Source organism: Diaporthe amygdali (assembly GCF_026229845.1).
Source record: "Diaporthe amygdali strain CAA958 chromosome Unknown NODE_57_length_265687_cov_63_683457, whole genome shotgun sequence".
Classification (NCBI taxonomy): Eukaryota; Fungi; Ascomycota; class Sordariomycetes; order Diaporthales; family Diaporthaceae; genus Diaporthe; species Diaporthe amygdali.
In genome coordinates, this window is record NW_026517077.1 from 101,844 (window position 1) to 120,446 (window position 18,603).

The 18,603-nt window shown below is 56.1% G+C and overlaps 4 protein-coding genes across 4 annotated transcripts; all 4 read right to left on the minus strand.

Annotated features, from left to right (window-relative positions):
• Positions 1–475: 475 nt before the first annotated feature.
• On the minus strand, positions 476–2,083 carry J7T55_009449 (uncharacterized protein; the record flags this gene model as incomplete). The annotated part of the gene is made up of 3 exons (XM_053135629.1): positions 476–1,248; positions 1,325–1,762; positions 1,969–2,083. 3 exons carry the CDS (start codon positions 2,081–2,083, stop codon positions 476–478), a joined length of 1,326 nt encoding a protein of 441 aa, XP_052986709.1.
• A 3,553-nt stretch (positions 2,084–5,636) lies between these two features.
• On the minus strand, positions 5,637–7,270 carry J7T55_009450 (uncharacterized protein; the record flags this gene model as incomplete). Its single annotated transcript, XM_053135630.1, has 3 exons — positions 5,637–5,854; positions 6,020–6,290; positions 6,362–7,270. The coding sequence occupies 3 exons, from the start codon at positions 7,268–7,270 to the stop codon at positions 5,637–5,639; spliced, it is 1,398 nt and encodes a 465-aa protein (XP_052986710.1).
• Positions 7,271–9,378: 2,108 nt separating this feature from the next.
• On the minus strand, positions 9,379–10,080 carry J7T55_009451 (uncharacterized protein; the record flags this gene model as incomplete). The annotated part of the gene is made up of 2 exons (XM_053135632.1): positions 9,379–9,474; positions 9,733–10,080. 2 exons carry the CDS (start codon positions 10,078–10,080, stop codon positions 9,379–9,381), a joined length of 444 nt encoding a protein of 147 aa, XP_052986711.1.
• Positions 10,081–15,618: 5,538 nt separating this feature from the next.
• J7T55_009452 (uncharacterized protein) lies at positions 15,619–16,640 on the minus strand (the record flags this gene model as incomplete). Its single annotated transcript, XM_053135633.1, has 4 exons — positions 15,619–15,775; positions 16,076–16,106; positions 16,281–16,415; positions 16,535–16,640. 4 exons carry the CDS (start codon positions 16,638–16,640, stop codon positions 15,619–15,621), a joined length of 429 nt encoding a protein of 142 aa, XP_052986712.1.
• Positions 16,641–18,603: the final 1,963 nt, after the last annotated feature.

The window sequence follows — 18,603 nt, forward strand, 5'->3', positions numbered from 1 at the left end:
GTACAGTGCGCCCCCTCTTCGGGGGCCCCTTTATCTCATTGTGAAGTGCTCGATTCCCTGAAGCGCACTGAAAAGGAGCGGGCGGCCGGTTGGGAGGCCATTACTTCCGCGGTTTCTATCTCTCCTAGATGCTCTTGTACCCGGACACGAGGCAGTGTAACCAAACGTCCTCCTTCATTACTGCTGGCTGCCTCCATGTACCTTGCTCTCTTTTGCCTTGTTGGTCTTTGAGAAGAGGATACGTCCCTTGCGAATCTCGGGCCGCAATGCTGATAGACTAAAAAGCTATATCGAAGATAGGGGAAACCCTGTACACGAAAAAACGGTATTAAAAGAAGAAGAAAGAACAAGGCTGCGTTTCGTCGTCTTGGAGATTGATGGCATGAGAAATACTGAGCAGGAGTCGTGAGCGTTATGTCGGGTTTTGTGTCGTGTCGTGCCTCGCTGTGCTGTGCTGTGTGGACATTTCCACTCTTTACAGCCACGCCAAGAAGACGAACGCAACAATGGCGGCGAAGGCGCTCGCGCCAAACACCTTGTCGTTGCCGCCTGCAGCTCCGCTCTTGCTGTCAGAGCCGCTGTTGTTGCAGTCCACTGTGAAGCCGGTGGCGGCGCAGTCGGAGCTGCTCGTCGTGGAGCTGCCGCTGGAGCTGCCGCTGCCGGACCCGCTCGTGTCGCCGCCGACAACATTGCCCACGCCGCTGCCGCTGGAGCCGCCAGGCACGGTGTTGGCCGTGGAGGCCGAGCTGCTAGCCGAGGCGGAGCTGGCGCCTGCCTCCATATCGGTGCCCGTGCCCTGCAAGCTCGCCAGGATGGTCGGCTTGTCGCTGTCGACCACGGTGTTGTTGGTCCCGGCGGCATCGTTGTAGTAGTAAGACTTGCCCTTGTTGGTGCCCGGGGCCGAGGTGGCGTTGTAGCACTCGATGGAGACCGAGCTGAAGGTGGCAAAGTCGTAGCCGTAGTTCTTGATATCCTCGGAGTTCCAGTCGATCGCACCGCCGGCCCATTCGATGGTGTACTCGGAGTTGGTGGAATTACCACCGGGCCAGATGGACAGCTGGACGCGGGCTGGAGTCTGGGGGAAATCGTACTGGTTGGTGGTGGCGTTCCACGTGTCGGACTTCTTGAGGGTTCGGCCGGCCTTGCCGTCGACGAGCCAGACGACCTGGTCGGGGGTCCACTGGATCTCGTAGTCGTGGAAGTTTTCGTACGTGTCGGAGAGGTCAGTGATGTTCTTGGAGTTGGTCCCTAAGAGAAGATTGTTCAGCATGTGCGTGCGCGATCTCATGGTATCTCGCTGCCCCAGGGCTTCAGGGCTACTTACAAACAGGGTTGGCCTGGTAGTAGTAGTTTGTCTGGACGGTCTCGAGGTCGGCTCCAATGAACTCGAAATCGATCTCGTCCTTGACGTCAGACAGCAGGATGAAAGCCGAGACGACTCCGTTGCCGCGCGAGGACTTCATCCTTGCCTTGACGTTTCCGTACCACATGTAGACGGTGGAGGCCAGGACGGTGCCGGCCTTGTAGGCAGGCATGGTCAGAAGGACATTGTCCTTGTAGACGAGGGGGTCGCCGGACGAGACCCAGTCAGCCTCGGAGGAGTCGCCGAGGTACTTCTCGATGGACTGGACACGGTCGAGCGAGTCCATGGACAGGGAGCGTGACTGGCAGACGGGCTCGGGAACGCAGCTGTCGAGGCTGAAGGAGAAGCGAGGGTCGCAGCCACCGAGGCAGTAGGCGCCTACTCCACACTCGCCATATTCTGCAGGACGCCGGTGTCAGCCAAGAGTTCTGGGTGCTAGGTTGGTATACGACGTGTAGCGTGGTACGAGAAGACGTTTGGTGTCACGTCGAAAAGGAAAGTGTGCGATGTGGTGTGGTGTGGCGTGGTGTGGTAGGTGCATGGGGGGGACGAGGAGTCAATGTTCAAGGCAGCAAGCACGTTGAATGTTGGGAGGTTGGACTCACGCGAGCAGCAGGGCTCATCTTCAGCGCATTGACTGCCGCTGCCACACTTGGCGGCGAGGACGGAGGAGGCAGCGAGGACTGCGGTCCCTACAGGGAAAAGAAGCGAGGGCTGCATCTTGGTAGAATACGTCTGCTGTCAGAGACACGGAGACGGATGGACGATGCTCGATTGCTTTGTTGAGCGGGAAGACCAGGCTGACTGAACGAGACCGTGGTGCTTCACGATCTGGGAAAGTCAAGTCGCGTGGCCTCTGGCGTGGTAATGATTCGCGAGACAAATAAATAAAAACAGCGCAATAGCAGGTGCGACTGTTTTTGGTGCCGCTGGAATGGAGGGGGACCAGGCTGGGAAGGCACTCGGCTCAGGCAGGTCAGACAGACTCAGAACGAGCGAGCGGGCGATCGAAAGTCGTCGAATTGCACGGCCGAAGGGGTTGAGAAAACACAGGTCGACGACTCAAGCGAGTGAGAGTGACGATGTGCAGTCAAAGGCGGTTGTGCTGTGACTGTGCTTTGTGTCGACGTCGAGATCGAGGTCGAGGGTGATTATGGCCTCCTGAATGAACAGACAGAGCCGATTAACCAATTAAATTAAATTAATGGTTGTTTGCCACTTGCCACGCCGTACAATAAACACCTAACCGTAACGAGAGCGAGGGTGAGGCGAGGGCGATGGTTGAAGGGTGAGGGTGAGTTTTGAGAGTGAACGAAGGGAGACGAGCACAATGCACACGCGAAGCAGGCAAGAAACGGAAGAGTAGACTAGATAGACAGGAGACGATCAGCCCCATCCTGTCCTCTCCTTCATTCATCCATCCAACCATCCAACCATCCATCCTTCCATTCACCCATTCATCCATCCTTTCACAAAGGGGGCCTGGGCCGAGGGAGAAAATGAGAACGTCCCCCGTCCTCCCCACCTGGTCCTGTCAAATCACGCGCGGTCAGACAGCCATCAAGGGGAAAACAAATCTATATAGCACACAGGGTATATACGGTGTGTGACGGTATAGACAGGCACAGAGCGAGTGAGAGAAAAAAAACATCCGATAGCAAGGGGGGGAAATGCCTGAGGGAATAGCGGGCGAGAGTGGGAGGGAGTGAGCGGGCGAGCTCCACCAGGCCCAGTTTCCCCCAGACAAAAATTGGATTTGGATTGGGTGGGATCGAGGATCGACCCTGGCGACCCACACACCCGGACTCGATACGAATGGGAGCTTAACTCGATCAAGCAAGGGGGCACGGAGAAGGTGGGCAGCCTCCAGGCTCCCAGAGGGCCATACCATGTAAGGCTAAGGAGAAGGAGAAGGGGGGAGGGGGAGATGTACATGAGATAGATACTACTCTGCTTACAGTACCCGTTGGATGGATGCACTCAATCCTGCTTGCCTCTTCTCTGCATTGAGAGTATATGATGATTACAGCTTCAAGCAGGGCCATTCCAGCCACACAGCCGGTTCATGTACAATCAATGAATCAATCATTGTATGCCATGACCTCAATTGTCGTGCCCGCAAACTCAATTCGCGGCCCCAGATCACCAACAGCCGAAACCTTCTTGAGCTTGTTTGCCCCAGCTCTGGGAGCTTTGACGGCAAGCGGAACACTCGGCCGACATTACACGAGTCGTCCCAATCAATAATCATCCTGCCATCCAGGTGGCTGTCTGCTGTGTCTGCTGTCCGCTGCCGGTCTCCCGGCCTGCCCTCTCTTGGGTTGGTGTAGTATTCTATATGGTATGGTATGGTATGGTATGTTATGATTTAGCTTGGTCTCCTGGGGTCTACCCATCATCACCTCACCCATCTCCGCTTCGACCTCTGAACGTCCGCAGCAGTCCTTGTGCATGTGCGTGCCGCCTGTCTAGGGATGTCCTGGTTCCTTATCCCGACGCCGTACCAAGATATACCCCCCTCTCTCTCCACTACAGCTCCATCCTCAGGCCTTGAACCGTACCGCCAGTGAACATAAACGAGTACATAGGGATGTACTGTACTGTACTGTACAACCATCAATTGTACAGATCCAGCTTGCCATCCAGGCTTTCCATACACGTATAACCCGAGGCTATAAGTAAGCAAGCAGGCAAGGATTGTGTGCTTCTTCGAGGTCTGGCCTGCAGTGCACTTAGGCGCATCATTCCCAAATGAAACATCGATCATCATCGTCATTATTATTATAAATATCACATCTGACTTGAACTTACCTGGCCTGGCCTGGCCCAGCCCATACACAACAGCTTCCCTATCCCAACCTATCGCATCCTACGCACCCGAGCATCAGCCATATCTTCTTCAAGTCAGCCATATACGCTAGAATCTTGTGCTATACCTTCCCGCCCAGCAGGGATGCCTTGATGAAACCCCATCAAGTCTGAACATGTCGGTATCAATTGGTCGAGCCACCCACAGTACCGTACACATACGCAGAGCGCGCCGTCATACCAGATAAGCCCCCTCTCCTATGAAGCATTCAGCACTCGGTCACCTGCATGGACTCTCGGGTGTATTGCCACCACCAAAGACCGGGGAAGGTACCCTGGCCGTCGACAGTCAGCCAACACAGTGGCAAGCACCTGCGGGCGTACATCGACAATACAGAGGTATCCTACACTATGGTGCAGTGTTTTTGTGTGCGTCGGAGCAAGTGTACGTTCGGTTCATTCATATTCGGAGGTCTGCTTCACCTGGCGGAGTCCATGATCAAATTACTGCATGCCCCGTCACGTGCGAGACACGTCGGGCCACCACCGTTGACGACGAGGCGATCCCAAGACATTGTTGCCAGACAGATGTAAAGCAATATATTGGTGGGGGTATAACGATTCCCATCATCAAATGACCACCTTGTCCACCCCTCGAAAAGATAAGTCAAGTCATCACAATCTCCCCGCGACCTGTGCCCCCTTTGGACATCAAAACATAAGCAATACTAAAACCTCCCTTATCGCCGTCCAACAGAGAAACCATCTGTCACCGGCCAAGATTACCACTCCATCCACAGCCTCTGCTCCTGCCAGCTCACTACCACTCATCCATGATTACCTCCTCATCCTGCTCATATGGGAAGAAGACGGGGCGGGGGTTTTACGACGGCGCAGACTGTCGTCTTCCTGTGTCCGTGCCGTAGAGAACGTCATGCGTGCGAATGTGTGTGTATAGAGAGGTGTGTGTGCGTGCGTGCGTGTGTGCGTAAGCGTGTTGCACCCACGCGCCTTGCCGTGCCGACCAAGCATTGCTTCGAATATGTTGGAGAATAGAAGCACATGGATTCCGTTCCCAAACAGGATGGGCTATGATGTTGACCAAAGACCAAGGACCAATCGTAATAAGGAAAACTCGCCCCATGGAGTCGACGCCGAGAGCAGAGAGAGAGGGTAAATAGAAAAAAAAAAGAAGTGCCCAAGCTGCACACACACAAATCATTGAGGCATTAAAGGGGCATGTCGTCACCGTTTTCCGCAATTCCCCCAGCCCATGCTATTCCCGGAAAGGCACACGTCCATGTTCAGAAATCAAAACGATCAGAATGTTCGGAACCCATCGAAACATCGCCCGCCCACACACCCAGCTGACAAGACCTCCATGTCTGATCAGCCACAGCCTCCGAGTGCTGTCATCACAAGGCTAGGAGCGACTGTCCAGGTCCTCCATCACAATTCAATAGTTCTAGTGCTGATTGTCCAGGTTTGGAGGCAGAGGGATGGGACTTGAGCCCCGATGCGTGGTGCTCACTGGGCGCTGGCTATACGGACTTGAAAAGGCAGGGAGAGGAGGAGGTGGCTCGACAGGTCGAGGAGGTGGTAGAGGCGGATTCGCAATCGGGTTCGGGTATGCGCTGACGGCTGAAGATTGCTCCTCGGCCTGTTCGCAGTTCTTCGCCACGGCTTGTTTTCGTGGTGGCGGCTCCTAGCCGCGCTTCGCAGGGTTGAACAGATCTGTGAGGAGACGGGTCAATCTGAGGCCACTTCTCAGAACGGGGTCGCAGGCTGGGGAAAATGAGCTGTATCGAGGCTCGTCAAGCGTTGTCCGGGGGGGGGGGGGTTGCTTACCTGGAAAATGCTCCTTGGCGTACTGCTCACAAGCCTTTGCAGGCTTGCCAACCTTCTGTCCGATGACCTTCCACTTGTTGTTTTCGTACTCTTTTATCGCACTCATCAAGGCCGCGCTCTGGAGGGAGTCGACTGTTAGCAGGCTGACAACATTGGCGAATGCCGCCATCGGAGCGCTTGTGATGCGTACCTCGTCCTCGGCAAACTCTGCATAATGCATGTCCTTGTACCAGTGTTTCTTGACGCTGCCCTCCGTCCTCGCGGGAAAGGTCTATAAGACAAAGTCATCAGTCTTGACGCCCATGGCCGACAAGTCCCCCGCCTTTTGCTCAATGGGCATACCTTGGCAATCTCTGCCCAGCTAGAGCCATTATCCCTCATCTGTTTCAGGCGCAACTCCTCCGCCGGCGTCCACGGCGTATTTGTGCGGCTCTTCTTGGCCGGAGGGGCTTGCGCGGCGGGTTGGGCGTTGTCGACAGGGGTAGCGGGCTGGGTCGGGGCAGCTATGGGAGCTGGAGGGGTCGGCACGGGTACGGGAGTCGCAATCTGGGGGGCCTGCTGAACGGGGGTCTGGACAGGCTGCGGAGGTGCCGAAACGGGGGCCGTTGGAGTGGCGGCGGCGGCGGGTGGCGCGGCGCGCTTACGACCTCTGGGGGCCGGGGCCGGGGCCGGGGCCGGCTGGGGGGTGGACTGCTGGGGAGGCTGCTGGTGGACTTGTTGGGGCTGGACCGAGGTGGACTGCGGCGCGTGCTGCACATGTTGCGGCTGGACATGCTGAGGCTGGACGTGTTGTTGCTGGACGTGCTGCTGGGCGGGCGATCCCTGCTGGGACTGCTGCGCTAGGTGCTGCGCGTGCTGTTGCTGCTGCTGCTGCTGGGGATGTTGTTGGACATGTTGGGGGTGTTGCACATGCTGCGGCACATGCTGTTGCTGCTGGGCAGCGTGCTGCGACACGGGGATCGGGGGCTGAATGGCGCTCGGGTGGTGTTGTTGCTGCTGCTGCTGATGGTGCTGGGCCTGTGCCTGGGCCTGAGCCTGGGCGGCCTGAGCATGTGGTTGGGCGGCGGCATATGCCCTGTAGTCCATGGAGTCATTGCGACGGTTCATGTCGGGCTGGCCGTATCCATGCTGGGTGCTGTAACCCCAAGCAGGCGTGTTAGCAAAAGGCGATTGTTGTTGCGTCTGCATCGGCATCGCTTGTTGGGGTTGGGGAGGCCATGATGGCTGGAGGTCGCCCCGCTGCTTCTTCATCGAGAAGGCTTGACGTGACGTGACGAGACGAGGGCAAGATGCAGTTCAGGAGCTTGGGACGAGGAAGGGCCCCGAGGGTGTGGGGATTGTCGCGTCGAGTGCACACGAGACAAAGCAGGCGCAAACGCAAGGCAAGGTAGCAAACAGAAATGCGTAGCGTGTGTGCGTGGTTGATGCGTTGTGTGGGTGGGGAGAGAGGGAAAAAGACAGACGCGAGACGCGGAAGATGACGTGAACAATAGACTAGACTAGACAGACAGACAAGACAGACAGACAGCAATTGCCAGTCGAGGTCTTGAATAATGGCGGGGCGGTAGAGAAGGATGAGTGTAGAGTCAGGTAGCGAGACAAGAGGTGGAGGTAGAGAGGTGGTAGCGTGGTGAGGTAGATGTGGATGTAGATTTGGATGTAGATGTAGAGACGTAGATGCAGAGCCTTGGTCGGGATCCGGTACACAGGGTTTGTGGGAAGGGGGGGGGCAAGCAGCACCCAGGCACCACACGCAGCACGGAGCACCCAAGCAGCAAGAAGAAAGCAGCAAGCAGCAAAGCAGCAAAGCAGCAAGGCAGGGCCAACCGCAACCTCGCTCGACCTTTGGGAACCCGTGGGTCGACAAACCAGACCCGTGTGTGGAATGGTGGAGCAGGCGCGAACGCGGGAACAAACAGCTCTTGGCTTGGGCTTGCGGCTTCTTGGGCTTAGGCTTGGGGCTTGGGCTGGGGGGGCTGGGGCTTGGAGGCTGGGGGGAGGGATGTCTTGTTGTCGATGGCGGGCGGATGAGCAGGGAGCTTGGGCGCGACCTGGGCTCGTTCACCGTAAGGTGTGGGTACTGGACCTTGGGGCTGTGGAGACTATCCCGACAATGGGAAGGTTCCAGTCAGTGATCCCAATAAAGATTCCAAGTACGTAGCGCCCCAGTACCGAGTCTACCGACTGTACCGACACAGACCAGACACCGATACCTGGCTAAGCCGGCGGGCGCCAGTGACCTTGGTAAGCGGCAGGGAGACTGGGAAAAAGAGAACAAGCTTCTTGTTCTTGTTCCTCTTTTCTTTTGTTCTTGTTTCTCAAGAATTATGTGGCGATGAGTGCTTTGCAACGTCGCCCATGGTCTGGTGTCATGCCCATTCTCGTTCAGGATGGCGTTCTGGGGGCTGCCCCGGGTGGAGGGGTGGGAGATAGGGAGAGTGACACGGCAAGGAAGGAGGAGGAGCAGGAGGAGGAGTAGGAGGGAGGAGGGAGATTGAGAAGAAGGAGAGGGACCAGGACTGCGACAAACAAGATATGTGACGGGGGTACATGGGGTACATATCTCAGATCAGACGGGACGGGACACGACAGGACAGGCCAGGACCAGAACAGAACACAGATCAGGACAGGACCGGACAGGTCTAGGACAGAATCGGGGCAGCCCGCTAGGGCGAGCACGGCAGGCGGTCAAGCCTAGACCCTGCGCGAGGCTCCAAAGTACCCAAGACAAGACCTGTTAGACCTGGCCCGTTGGCAAGCCACCGACTGATCAGGTTCCCTCCGGGGAAGGGTTTCATTGCGTAAGCCCCGTCCCATTATTTCATTTGCAGGGGATGGGATACCAGCAAGCAAACTTTGTGACCTGGGGAGCCGTCCAAGACCAAATCATGACTGCATTTCTCGTCCGGACATCATCGAGGCTCGCCTGTTCCGAGTTTGAACACGTTCGCGCCGACCGATTGGCAGGTTTGGCTGAAGTCTGTCGCCAATTGGGAGAGGAAAGAAATTTGGATTCTCTCAGGTGGGATGATGGACACAGCCAGCCTTGACAGAAGCAGGGAGAAAGAGAGGAGGGGGGTGTGGGAAAGAAGAGTCGAAGAAGTAACAAGCGGAATACGAGCAACTGCGGTAGGGGAGACAAGCTCTGTAGCTGGAAGAGCTGGAGCTGCGAGAGCTGCAAAGAGCTGCGATAGCTGGAGCTGGAGCTGGAGCTGGAGCTTGGCGGATTCGAGCTCTGAAAGGGCGACTGACCAGGGGGGAGGGGGGTTTGGTTGGGGTTGAAGATTGAACTGGCACCTGGCCCTCGTCTGCCGGGGAGTGCTCGATACGAGCGAGGTACAAGAGACGCGGGTAGACACTCACTTGAAACCATCTGGGTGGTTGGTGGAGTTGGGCTGTTGGTACGCCTGGGCGTAGTTGCCCGGCATGGGGCCGACCTGCCACTGCTGCATCTCCTAAATAGTCGTTGCGCGTCGCGCAGATTGTCAGCTAGTGTCGTGCCGCCGATTGCCAGCCAGATGCTCGCACGAACACGCAAAGAGAGGTAGGGAGGGAGTGATAGGTAGAGAGAGAGGGGGGCAGAGAGGTGGGTGGGAGAGTGAGAGAGACAGAGGTTGAGCGGCAAAGAGAGAGAGAGACACAAGGGAATGGATAATGGAGAATTGAGTGTAGTGTGGGGCGGTGCGGTGCGATGTGGTGAGAGGGCAAAGTACTTCTTCTTCTTGTGTCACGGAAAATAGAAATGGAAAGGACGGGTAGGCGAAAGGACCCAGGGCACCCAGATCGGGATCGGGATTATGAAATTCATCAAGTGCGCCGTGGAAGACGACGGCCTGCGCAGGCTGGCCCGCGTCCGACTGCGTCTGGTTCTGGTGCTGCTCCTGTGCTGGTCCTGGTCCTGGTCCTGGTCCTGGTCCTGGGGCTGGTGGTGGTGGTGGTGCTGCCGCAAGCTGCTGGTGGTTCTGCAACATAAGCGCAGGCCGAAACCCAGCATGGCGGCCACGGTAGGCCCGGTAGGCCCTGGCACGCCTGGGTGTCGCTGGCTCCTGGGTCTGCTGCATGAGGGCGCAGACGAAGGACGATCCAATTGCAGGTGATGTAAATGTAGTATCTGGCAATACTGGTGTGGCACGATATCGTATGCCGTATTCGATGCAATCAATCCTCACGCCTGTCTGTCTGTTTGTCTGTCTCTCTGTCTGCCCTGTCTCTCTGCCTCTGTGTGTATGTCTGTCTGCTCTGCCTGCCTTGTCTCTCTTCTCCTCGTTCGACCGTCGCAGGGCCTCAACCTCGACCTCTCCCTCTCACCACACCCCCCAACTCACGGGAACAGGGGCCTGCTGGGTGTGCATAGCCCTGTTCCAACACGGGTTGGGATTGAGCGCGGCTGCAGGTAGAGCGGCAGGGATCAGCTCCGTGGGCGGGCAGAACGGAAATAGAAGAGAGGGGAGAGACGACTGTAGGAAGGAAAAAAAAAAGAAAGTGGCGACAGCAGACTTTTTTGTGGAGACCAAATGGGTTATGGTTGGCTCTGGCTGGCCCTGGCGCGACCGGGGGAGAAAGAAGAAAAGGCAGATTTCAAAAAGCGAAAGACAAGCCGAGGCAGGTGGTCGGGAAGGACGTGTCGCGTCGTGTCGTGCCGTGCAGGGTTATCTTGATCTGAAATGTGTTGTTTTGTGTTGGCTTGCGTTGTGTGAAGCAATACCGGTGCCGTCAGCCATCAGAAAGACATGTGTGGCCCGATCTTTTCGCCTTGATAGAGATGGGACAGACGGATGTAGGACGCGGCGCAGCTAGAGATCGGCGTGGTGTTGTGGTGTGGTGTCGCGGGGGCTTAGCTCGAGTACTATTTTGCCGGCGTTGGCCCCCAAAGTTTATCGGTCTTCGAATCAGATGAGGGCAATGACGACTAGCGCAGGCGCTGAGGTGACGCCGTTTTGCTCTGGCTTGTCTGGACGAGCTGATGCAAGACGTGCGTGCGCACCGTGGCGGCTGTTGGCTGCTTGCTGGCTGCTGCTTGGTTGTTGATGGGCGTGCGTCTTGGAGCTGGACTATGCCCCCAGGCAGGACCAGAGGGAAGGCTCCCAAGGTGTCCATCCTCAAGGCGAGGCAACGCAGCAGCAAGCAGCCTTGGGACGCAGGCCATCAATCCGTCTCGGGGCCTGCTGGGGTAAATGTCTAGGCGGTAGTGGGCGACTGCGATTGCGACTGGCACTGCCGAGGGCCACCCAGAAACGCATCAAATCCAAATCCATGACCATGTCCACGGTCACGGTCGAGGTCCAAGGTCAGGTCGAGGTCCAGGCCGAGGTCCAAGGAGGTTGATGTTGATGTTGACGGAATTGATGTCGGACGTTGAAGATGTACTTGGTACATAGCAGATGCGGCTCTGCAGATGCAAGGTGCCAAGTGCCAGGTGCCAGGTCCAAGGCAGGATGAAGTAGGAGGAGGAGGGCAGGAAAGGGAACATTGCGAATGGATTGACGCGCCCGCGACGTTGGTGCAGACACATGCACACGCACGCCAGGCGCAGCCACGACGTCGAAATGGAATGAATGAATATATGGTGTACTTACGTGCATGTAGTTCTTGTTGTTCCTCTGGTCTGACCCGGTACTTGACGGCCGTGATAGTGACAATGCCGTGTGGCGAGTGTGGTCGGATTGTAGTGAAATGTATGTATCTAGTGTCGTGCAGCAGTCGCAGCAGAGTATGGGAATGTGTATGTAAGTAAAGTCCACCCAGGTAGTGTGTTGGTGGACAGGAGGAGGTGGATGGGTCGTGAGCTTGTCGCAGGTACTTGTGTGTGGGATAAGTGTGCAGCTTGAGCGTGTACCCAGCTGGATGGATACGGACAATTTTCAGTCTGTCGGCCGAAAGATTCAGGTTGACCTGAGTGACGAAGGGGACTCGCTGACTGAGGTCACTGACTGAGGTGAGATGCGGAGAGGGAGGGACGAGGTAGGAGGTAGGTACCGGCGAGTGACAGCAAGGGCCCAAGGTCCACGGCAGGAACAGGAAACAGGAACAGGAACGGTGGGCCGGGGGGGGGGAGTGACTTCCTTACCTTTGCCTTTGCTGGTGGCGGCAGGTGGGAGGGATGGAGCTACTCTGCAATCTTTTTTTCTTTCTCTCTCTCTCTCTGTGTGTGTGTCTGCGTCATTCTTCCCTTCTCACTTTCGCTGCAGCTCTCCCCATTCTCTCCCCATTCCCCACTTTCAACTCTACCGCACGGGCAGCCAGGAGGACAGGGCAGGCTCCCAGCTGGGCAAGTGGCAGAATATGGCACGGGCGCCTTCTTAGCTCAACTCAAGAAACGGGTAGACAAACGCTCAGGGTCAGGGTCAGGGTCAGGTCAGGATCAGAGGCAGCTTCCTCCCTCCCTCTCCTCTCTTGTCACTGCAGGTCTTCCATGTATCTACATCTGTCAAAGAAAGCTCTGCACCCGATGAGGGAAAATAATCAATTACATTAGTGTTTAGACTTTCTCTTGACTGGACTCTGCTATGTGAGTAGTAAGCCTTCTATCATAATGATATCAAGGATCTCCCAGACTTTGAAGTGTTTGTACTCTCCACTCTGCACGGAGGGTCTGAAGAGGTCTGATCCGGTACATAGATCTGGGTAACTACAGAGGGCTTGTGTAGATTGCAGGTACAGTATGAAGTGCCCAGGTGGTCAATCCAGCCGCCTTAAGCCCTCAGTGTCAGGTACACGGCGACTGCGCGCCACATTAACGGTATTGAACGGTACATGCCTCATCACTGCCTCCTCCTTCCTCTCCATTCTTTGTCCTTTCCACCCTGCTCCGTTCAGAGGTCTTTGAACAGGTCAATGATTCAACAATTCAGCGGTTCAACGTCCAGCTTCTTCAGTGTCTACCTAGGTATCCGCTGGCTCTTTGACATGATGGACTGACTGCCCAGGTGATTTAGGTACTTGAGAAGGACATGGGCAGACAGTCTCTTAGGACTGAGCATTGCGCACTAAGCATAGCTCGAGCAGCCTTGCAGGAGGGCAGGTTGCCTTTGCCTGCCCAGGTACAAGCCACAGCACCGGGAAAGTACAGAGAGCTGGTCCAAACGGCAGGGAACAGCCCGCCTTACGACACCATTATCATCATTCACCGTTGTGCGTACAGTACAGTACAACGCAGCCCTGTACAGAGCAGTCCCTGCTAGCCCCAAATATGGGGTCAGCGGCGGCAGAATTTCAGCCTGTGTACAGTACCGTTCTGTACCACACCGTAACATGCAGCAGTACCGTACCTGCTGTAGCAAGGCAGTGAGTGAGCTTACCTGAGGTTGCAAGGTAGTCGGGGGCAGGTGCTGCCCACGCGGCCACGGTACGTAAGTACGCGGGACGCCCGTTCGGCCTTATGGACCGTTGTCCTCAGACGGATACCTACGTAGTACCTACCAAGCACTTTGGTCCCCCAATCTAAGGATCTACCTCTTCTTGGACCGCAGACAGGCGCACCCACAGTCCACCTTATGTTCTTCAACTGAAGCGCCTGTATTCGAACCCAGCCTTTCACACGCATGTGCAACACACGCATGTGCAAATATTTGTATACCGCTCGCTGTATGCATCGATCAGGTATGGCCGAGACGATCCCTGAGCAGTCAGACAGTCAACCAGTCAGCCAGCCGTTAATCAGTCAGTCAATCTCGGTCCAGCCTCTGGTGACACTGAGGAACGGGGGTAATGGGTGATCCTGCCATCGGTGGGGTGGTATGGTCGGTGGTTGGTGGCTGGGCCACGACGTCGCCCGTCAGGAGCATCTGTCAGTTGCAAATTCATTCAACTCGGTGGAAATCGACGATGGCTATCTGACTGCTGGCCCAGCCACCCTTCTTCAGAAGAGCAAGCCAATGCACGGCACAACACGGGACGGCACGGCAGGCAGGTAGGCAGGCAGAACAAACACGTCCAGTCCTCGCACCATTTTGTCGACCTTCACATCTCGGCTCCGCGTTATGGGTGATGGTCCATGTCCATGGGCGCATGCTTGAATCCAGAACCAGGAACACCGTTCTGGAAGCTTGGGAAGGTCACAGACTACTTTTGTGGGGGCCAAACAATCTGCTAGCTCCGCGTCGAGTACACGAGGTACCGCCTGCTCGGCTGAGGTCACCCAAAAACACACTCTGGATTCCAGTACATCCAGCTGAGGTCACCGTCATGTTGCCCGTTACCTACAAGGGTCCCACGCTCGGCTTCCATCGCAGTGTGGAGCTCGACGCTAAGCCACACGACCCCCGAATCGCAGGCTGATTTATGGCCATCGTGCTGTTTGTCCCTGTCAGCGAAGCATCCAGAGAAACTCCGTCGAGAGCCCCAACCATATATGTAAACAATGCTTGCTTGCTTGCATGTATTGCATGCTGGCGAAGACACTGATCGCCTGTTCATACCAACACCTCATCTGCACAAAATCTTATGTTGTTCGTTTTGTCGTCGAGGCTGACCTCGACTTCAGTTGAGTCGGCAAAGATGAACTACGGGATTCCTCACTCGATCTGTTGTATTGCGATCGCCTTGGCCGTGAAGAGGATCGATCCACCAGCAGGCTTCACGGCCAAACCACCAGTAATTCACTTTCTTGCTGTCCTAGGCCCGGGATTCTGAACAAAAGCACGTCAGCACAGTGGTAGAGTAATCGCCGTCCTGAATTCACAGCACCCTCGTGTCGCCCACCGGCCTAGGCCTCACGAGATGGCGCTACTGTTCAGTCTAGGCGAACCTTCAGAGTCGGATCGACTGAGTTGATCCTTCGCCTGATCGCTGCCGCAGGAGAGTGCTGCCTCGCAATCCTGCACATCCACATAGACCGACGACCGAATTTGGATACCTGTTTGGCACGGATTGCTGTCTCAGGGTCAGATGTCCTCGCCAATGTTTCGTTTCAGTCAGGCTCGAGCATCGCCACCAGACCCTGATATCCCAACATGCCCTGACTGTCAATGACCACACTCAAGACTCACGGTGTCTGGCCGTCTGGTCGTCTCACGAGTCGTCCTTGCGTTCGTCACAAAAGTTCGCTACACTCGCTGCATATTGGCATGGATGCGGGCGGGCGGCGGGCGGGCAGGCGGTGCAGAGGAAACGAAATTGACTTTGTATCAGCGAAACCCAAATTTAGGAACCAAATAGACACCCAGTCGATTGCAACTTACCTGCAGGCACAATTTCGAAACCCGTCCAGGCGGACGAGCCAATCAATACCCTCGTCAAATCAAACACAGAGGCCAGTGCGGCGGCGGCCTTCACCGGCGTCGGATATGTCGAAAGGCAAAACTAGCCCCCAAGTCCTTTTTCCCGCGCCACGATAGACGCGACTTTCCAGGTTGTTGGAACGACCGGCATGCAGGCTCAAGAATTGTTTGGGAGGTTGCTTTTCTTTTGTCAAGCGCACACCGCGGCCGAAGACGTGGTCCAAGCCGCGGTCAAACTTTGTCCGCTCCACGAGGCCATCGATCCGCGAGGTTCACGCCGACATGGATAGTTCCCTGTGCCAAGGCCTCTCTAGACAAAGGTTCTGCGTGCAAATTTTAGCTATACGTTGTCTCAGGGTATCCCGAACCACACCTGACCGTTCACTCCGCTTGAAGCACGATAGGAAGCGCGGCGGGGAGAACTTGCTTGGCATCCACTTCACCCGGCCCCGAATCCGGCTTGAGCTCCGCCTTCCGGAAGTGAGGACCGGAGGAGCCCGTCACCTCGGACTTGGATGTTGCCAACACTAGATCCACGCTGGCAGAACTCACATCAGCTTGAATGCCATCTCAGGGGCACCTCGAGGCCACTCGGAAAAGAGATCTTTACTTAAGACTTCAGTGTTAGGATTGGCCACCAGAGCAGTCTGGCCGGCCGTTGTGCATGTTGCTTTACTTGTGACTAAGCTGGAGGTATAGACGTCATCTGTGCAAACCATTGATGGCCCCTCGGTTACGATGGTCTGCTTTGGACGATGAAATTGATAATGCCAGCGCCGTATTATCTTCTCAATTTTGAAAACGCGGTCCCAACCTGCGCGTGCGACTGATCGCGTACAGGCCCAACTTGCCGTTGTTGTTGGCCGGAGCTGCCGCGCGACCCTAGCCTTATCCGACACCAACTCTCGTGGGTCCTTCTTTTGCGCGACACGAGGTCGATGGTGAAGGGCCGACCTCCCAGCAGTTTGCATGGCACCGTCACATTGGCAACACAGCCAGGTAGTGTTGAGGCTGGGACCTCTGCGGGACCACCGCGAACGGACGAAATGCAACGGCCACCGGCAGTGCCGCCCAGAGCAAAGTTGCGCCGTAGAAACTCCGGTACTCTTCGTCATGGCCGAATCTGTGCCATTTAGAGTGCATGTACTCCATGAGATCCCAGACCAACGACTTGTCCTCTGGCCACAGCATAGCACAAGGATCATGAGAAGCCAGCCTCTTCTCCACTACCCCCCTCACAACGTTCGCCGCGATAATGCCGTCCCAGGCGATTCAGACAGGAGCGTTCTTTGCCTACCAGCCATGACGACAGCCGCGGTGCCAAAATCAGCGAGAAGGGTAGCATGGCTGTCCGGATCCTTCCACGCGGCACGACCACGGCCGGTTGGGCTCCTGCTTGACATGGCAGAGACTCCGGATCCCGACATGATAAGCATTCATAAAGTATCCATATCTGTCTGTGACGGCGGGCGGGCGATCAACAGCATCATCCTGTTATGTTCGCTTGAACATTTGCTTGCTTGATCCTCAAAACATCATTCCGCGGTGCTCAGTACCCCGACGTGTTGAGTATACCGCGCACCCCAAAGACAGAAGGACAGCACTGACATTGAATCAGCTTTGGCTTGTCGACGTGGCCATGTGCGTTCATCCTACTGAGGATGGTTCACTAGGCGCTGTGGTGCTGCAGAAAGGGAGAGCGATATCAACATGACTTCACCGCATGCGATGGAACATACCATCGCTCGTTATTGAAATCGTCTGCAGGACAGGCTAAGATGCAAGTCGAAATAAACCCAGGCTGCAGTCTGCCGGCGCAGGAAGAAAGTCTGGGTAGGCGGGCGATCACGACCTATCCAAAACCAGATGACATTCGGCCATGACAAGGCAAAGCCAGAACATAACCCAAGCGGACAGTTGTTTCGCATAAATGACGGGACAGACAAGAGCATCGTAACCTGGGAGGGTGATAAACCCACCCTCGCAAGTTTCCCGTCCGACGTCGACATCATCAGCAGAAGCGCAAATCCCAAACATGCTCAACATCGAATCGAAACGCGCGGCTCAACCGAAACATCGACAACGGACTCGAATAGAACAAGGCGGGACAGACCACTGTCCATCATGCACATCTTCATGCATACCCTCAAGTCGTCATCCCCGTCTCGAGTTCGGACGAAATGGGAGAAGGTGCCGCCACGTACTAACCCGTGCTCAACGGTCGCCCGGCCTGCTTCGCGCGCTCTGCCTCGCTGTCACACGCACACAATCTCTCTTGTTCTTTCTCACTCGGCCCGTCGGCACGCTCGACACGCACTTCGCTGTGTTTGAGACGGTCTTGCCGGCCTCAAGAAGCCCGTCGTTTCGCGAGAACACACCGTTGCCGCCAGGCTCGCGGCCGACCGTTGAACCTTAGGGTTGAACAGCCATCCCAACCAGCCTAAACATCCCAATCATCCTTGGCGATGCTCAGACGACAAGACCAAGCGCTTGTTATGCAGATGCCTGTCTGCCGACGTCTCTGGTGCTTGACCGACCTCCACCCTCGTCATCCAACGGCGACCCCGGTGCTGAAACTGCGCCTGTTGCAGAGCTGTCAGTCTCCTCGACAAGTGGCGTTTGAGGACCTGCGGTGTCGTCCACCGCCGGAATAAAGGCCTCTGCCGGTCGGCAAGCCCACTGACAGCTGCACCGCCGGCCACAATTGATGAAGAGCCCGCAAGCGTCGGAGGTGGAGACCCCCAGCCCCTGCAGGAACATAAGCCCCCTAGTTCATGCATCAAGGGTGTTCCAAGCGCTTCCAGGGGCCCGACCAAGTGGGCCATGATCAAGATAACCTTAACCAGGGTTTCTCCGTCAAATGCCCGAAGCAATGGAGTGCAACTATCGCACTGGTCCATCCTCTACTGCGCAGTACACCACTTGGATGATGTGCAGCCGAGGTTTTCAGTCATCGTCTTTCACTCTTTCTATTGAGCGCCTGTGGCCTTCGACTGGGAGTCGGCGATCCATTCGTCCTAAATCTACGGCCCTTGCGCATTTTCCAAAGGAGCATGTGCGTGAAAGCTGGCCGAAAAGACGAGGCCGTTCACCCAACGTCGAGCCCTGAGAAGTCCTCGTGGGCGCCTGTGGAATAACTTCAAGATGGACAGCCGCTCTTACGCTGATTCATTGTAGCGCTTGATAAGGTACGTTGCGGCCGGCTTCACTTTCATTTGCAAAGCAAATTTGCAAAGCAAAAAGTCACATAGCCCAAAGGAGCAGATATGCGCACCTGGCAGCATGTTTGACATCATTTTTGATCCAATTTTGAGCCTCAACCACCCACAACTGCGACGCATGCCAACCCTTCCTAGCCTGGCTCGG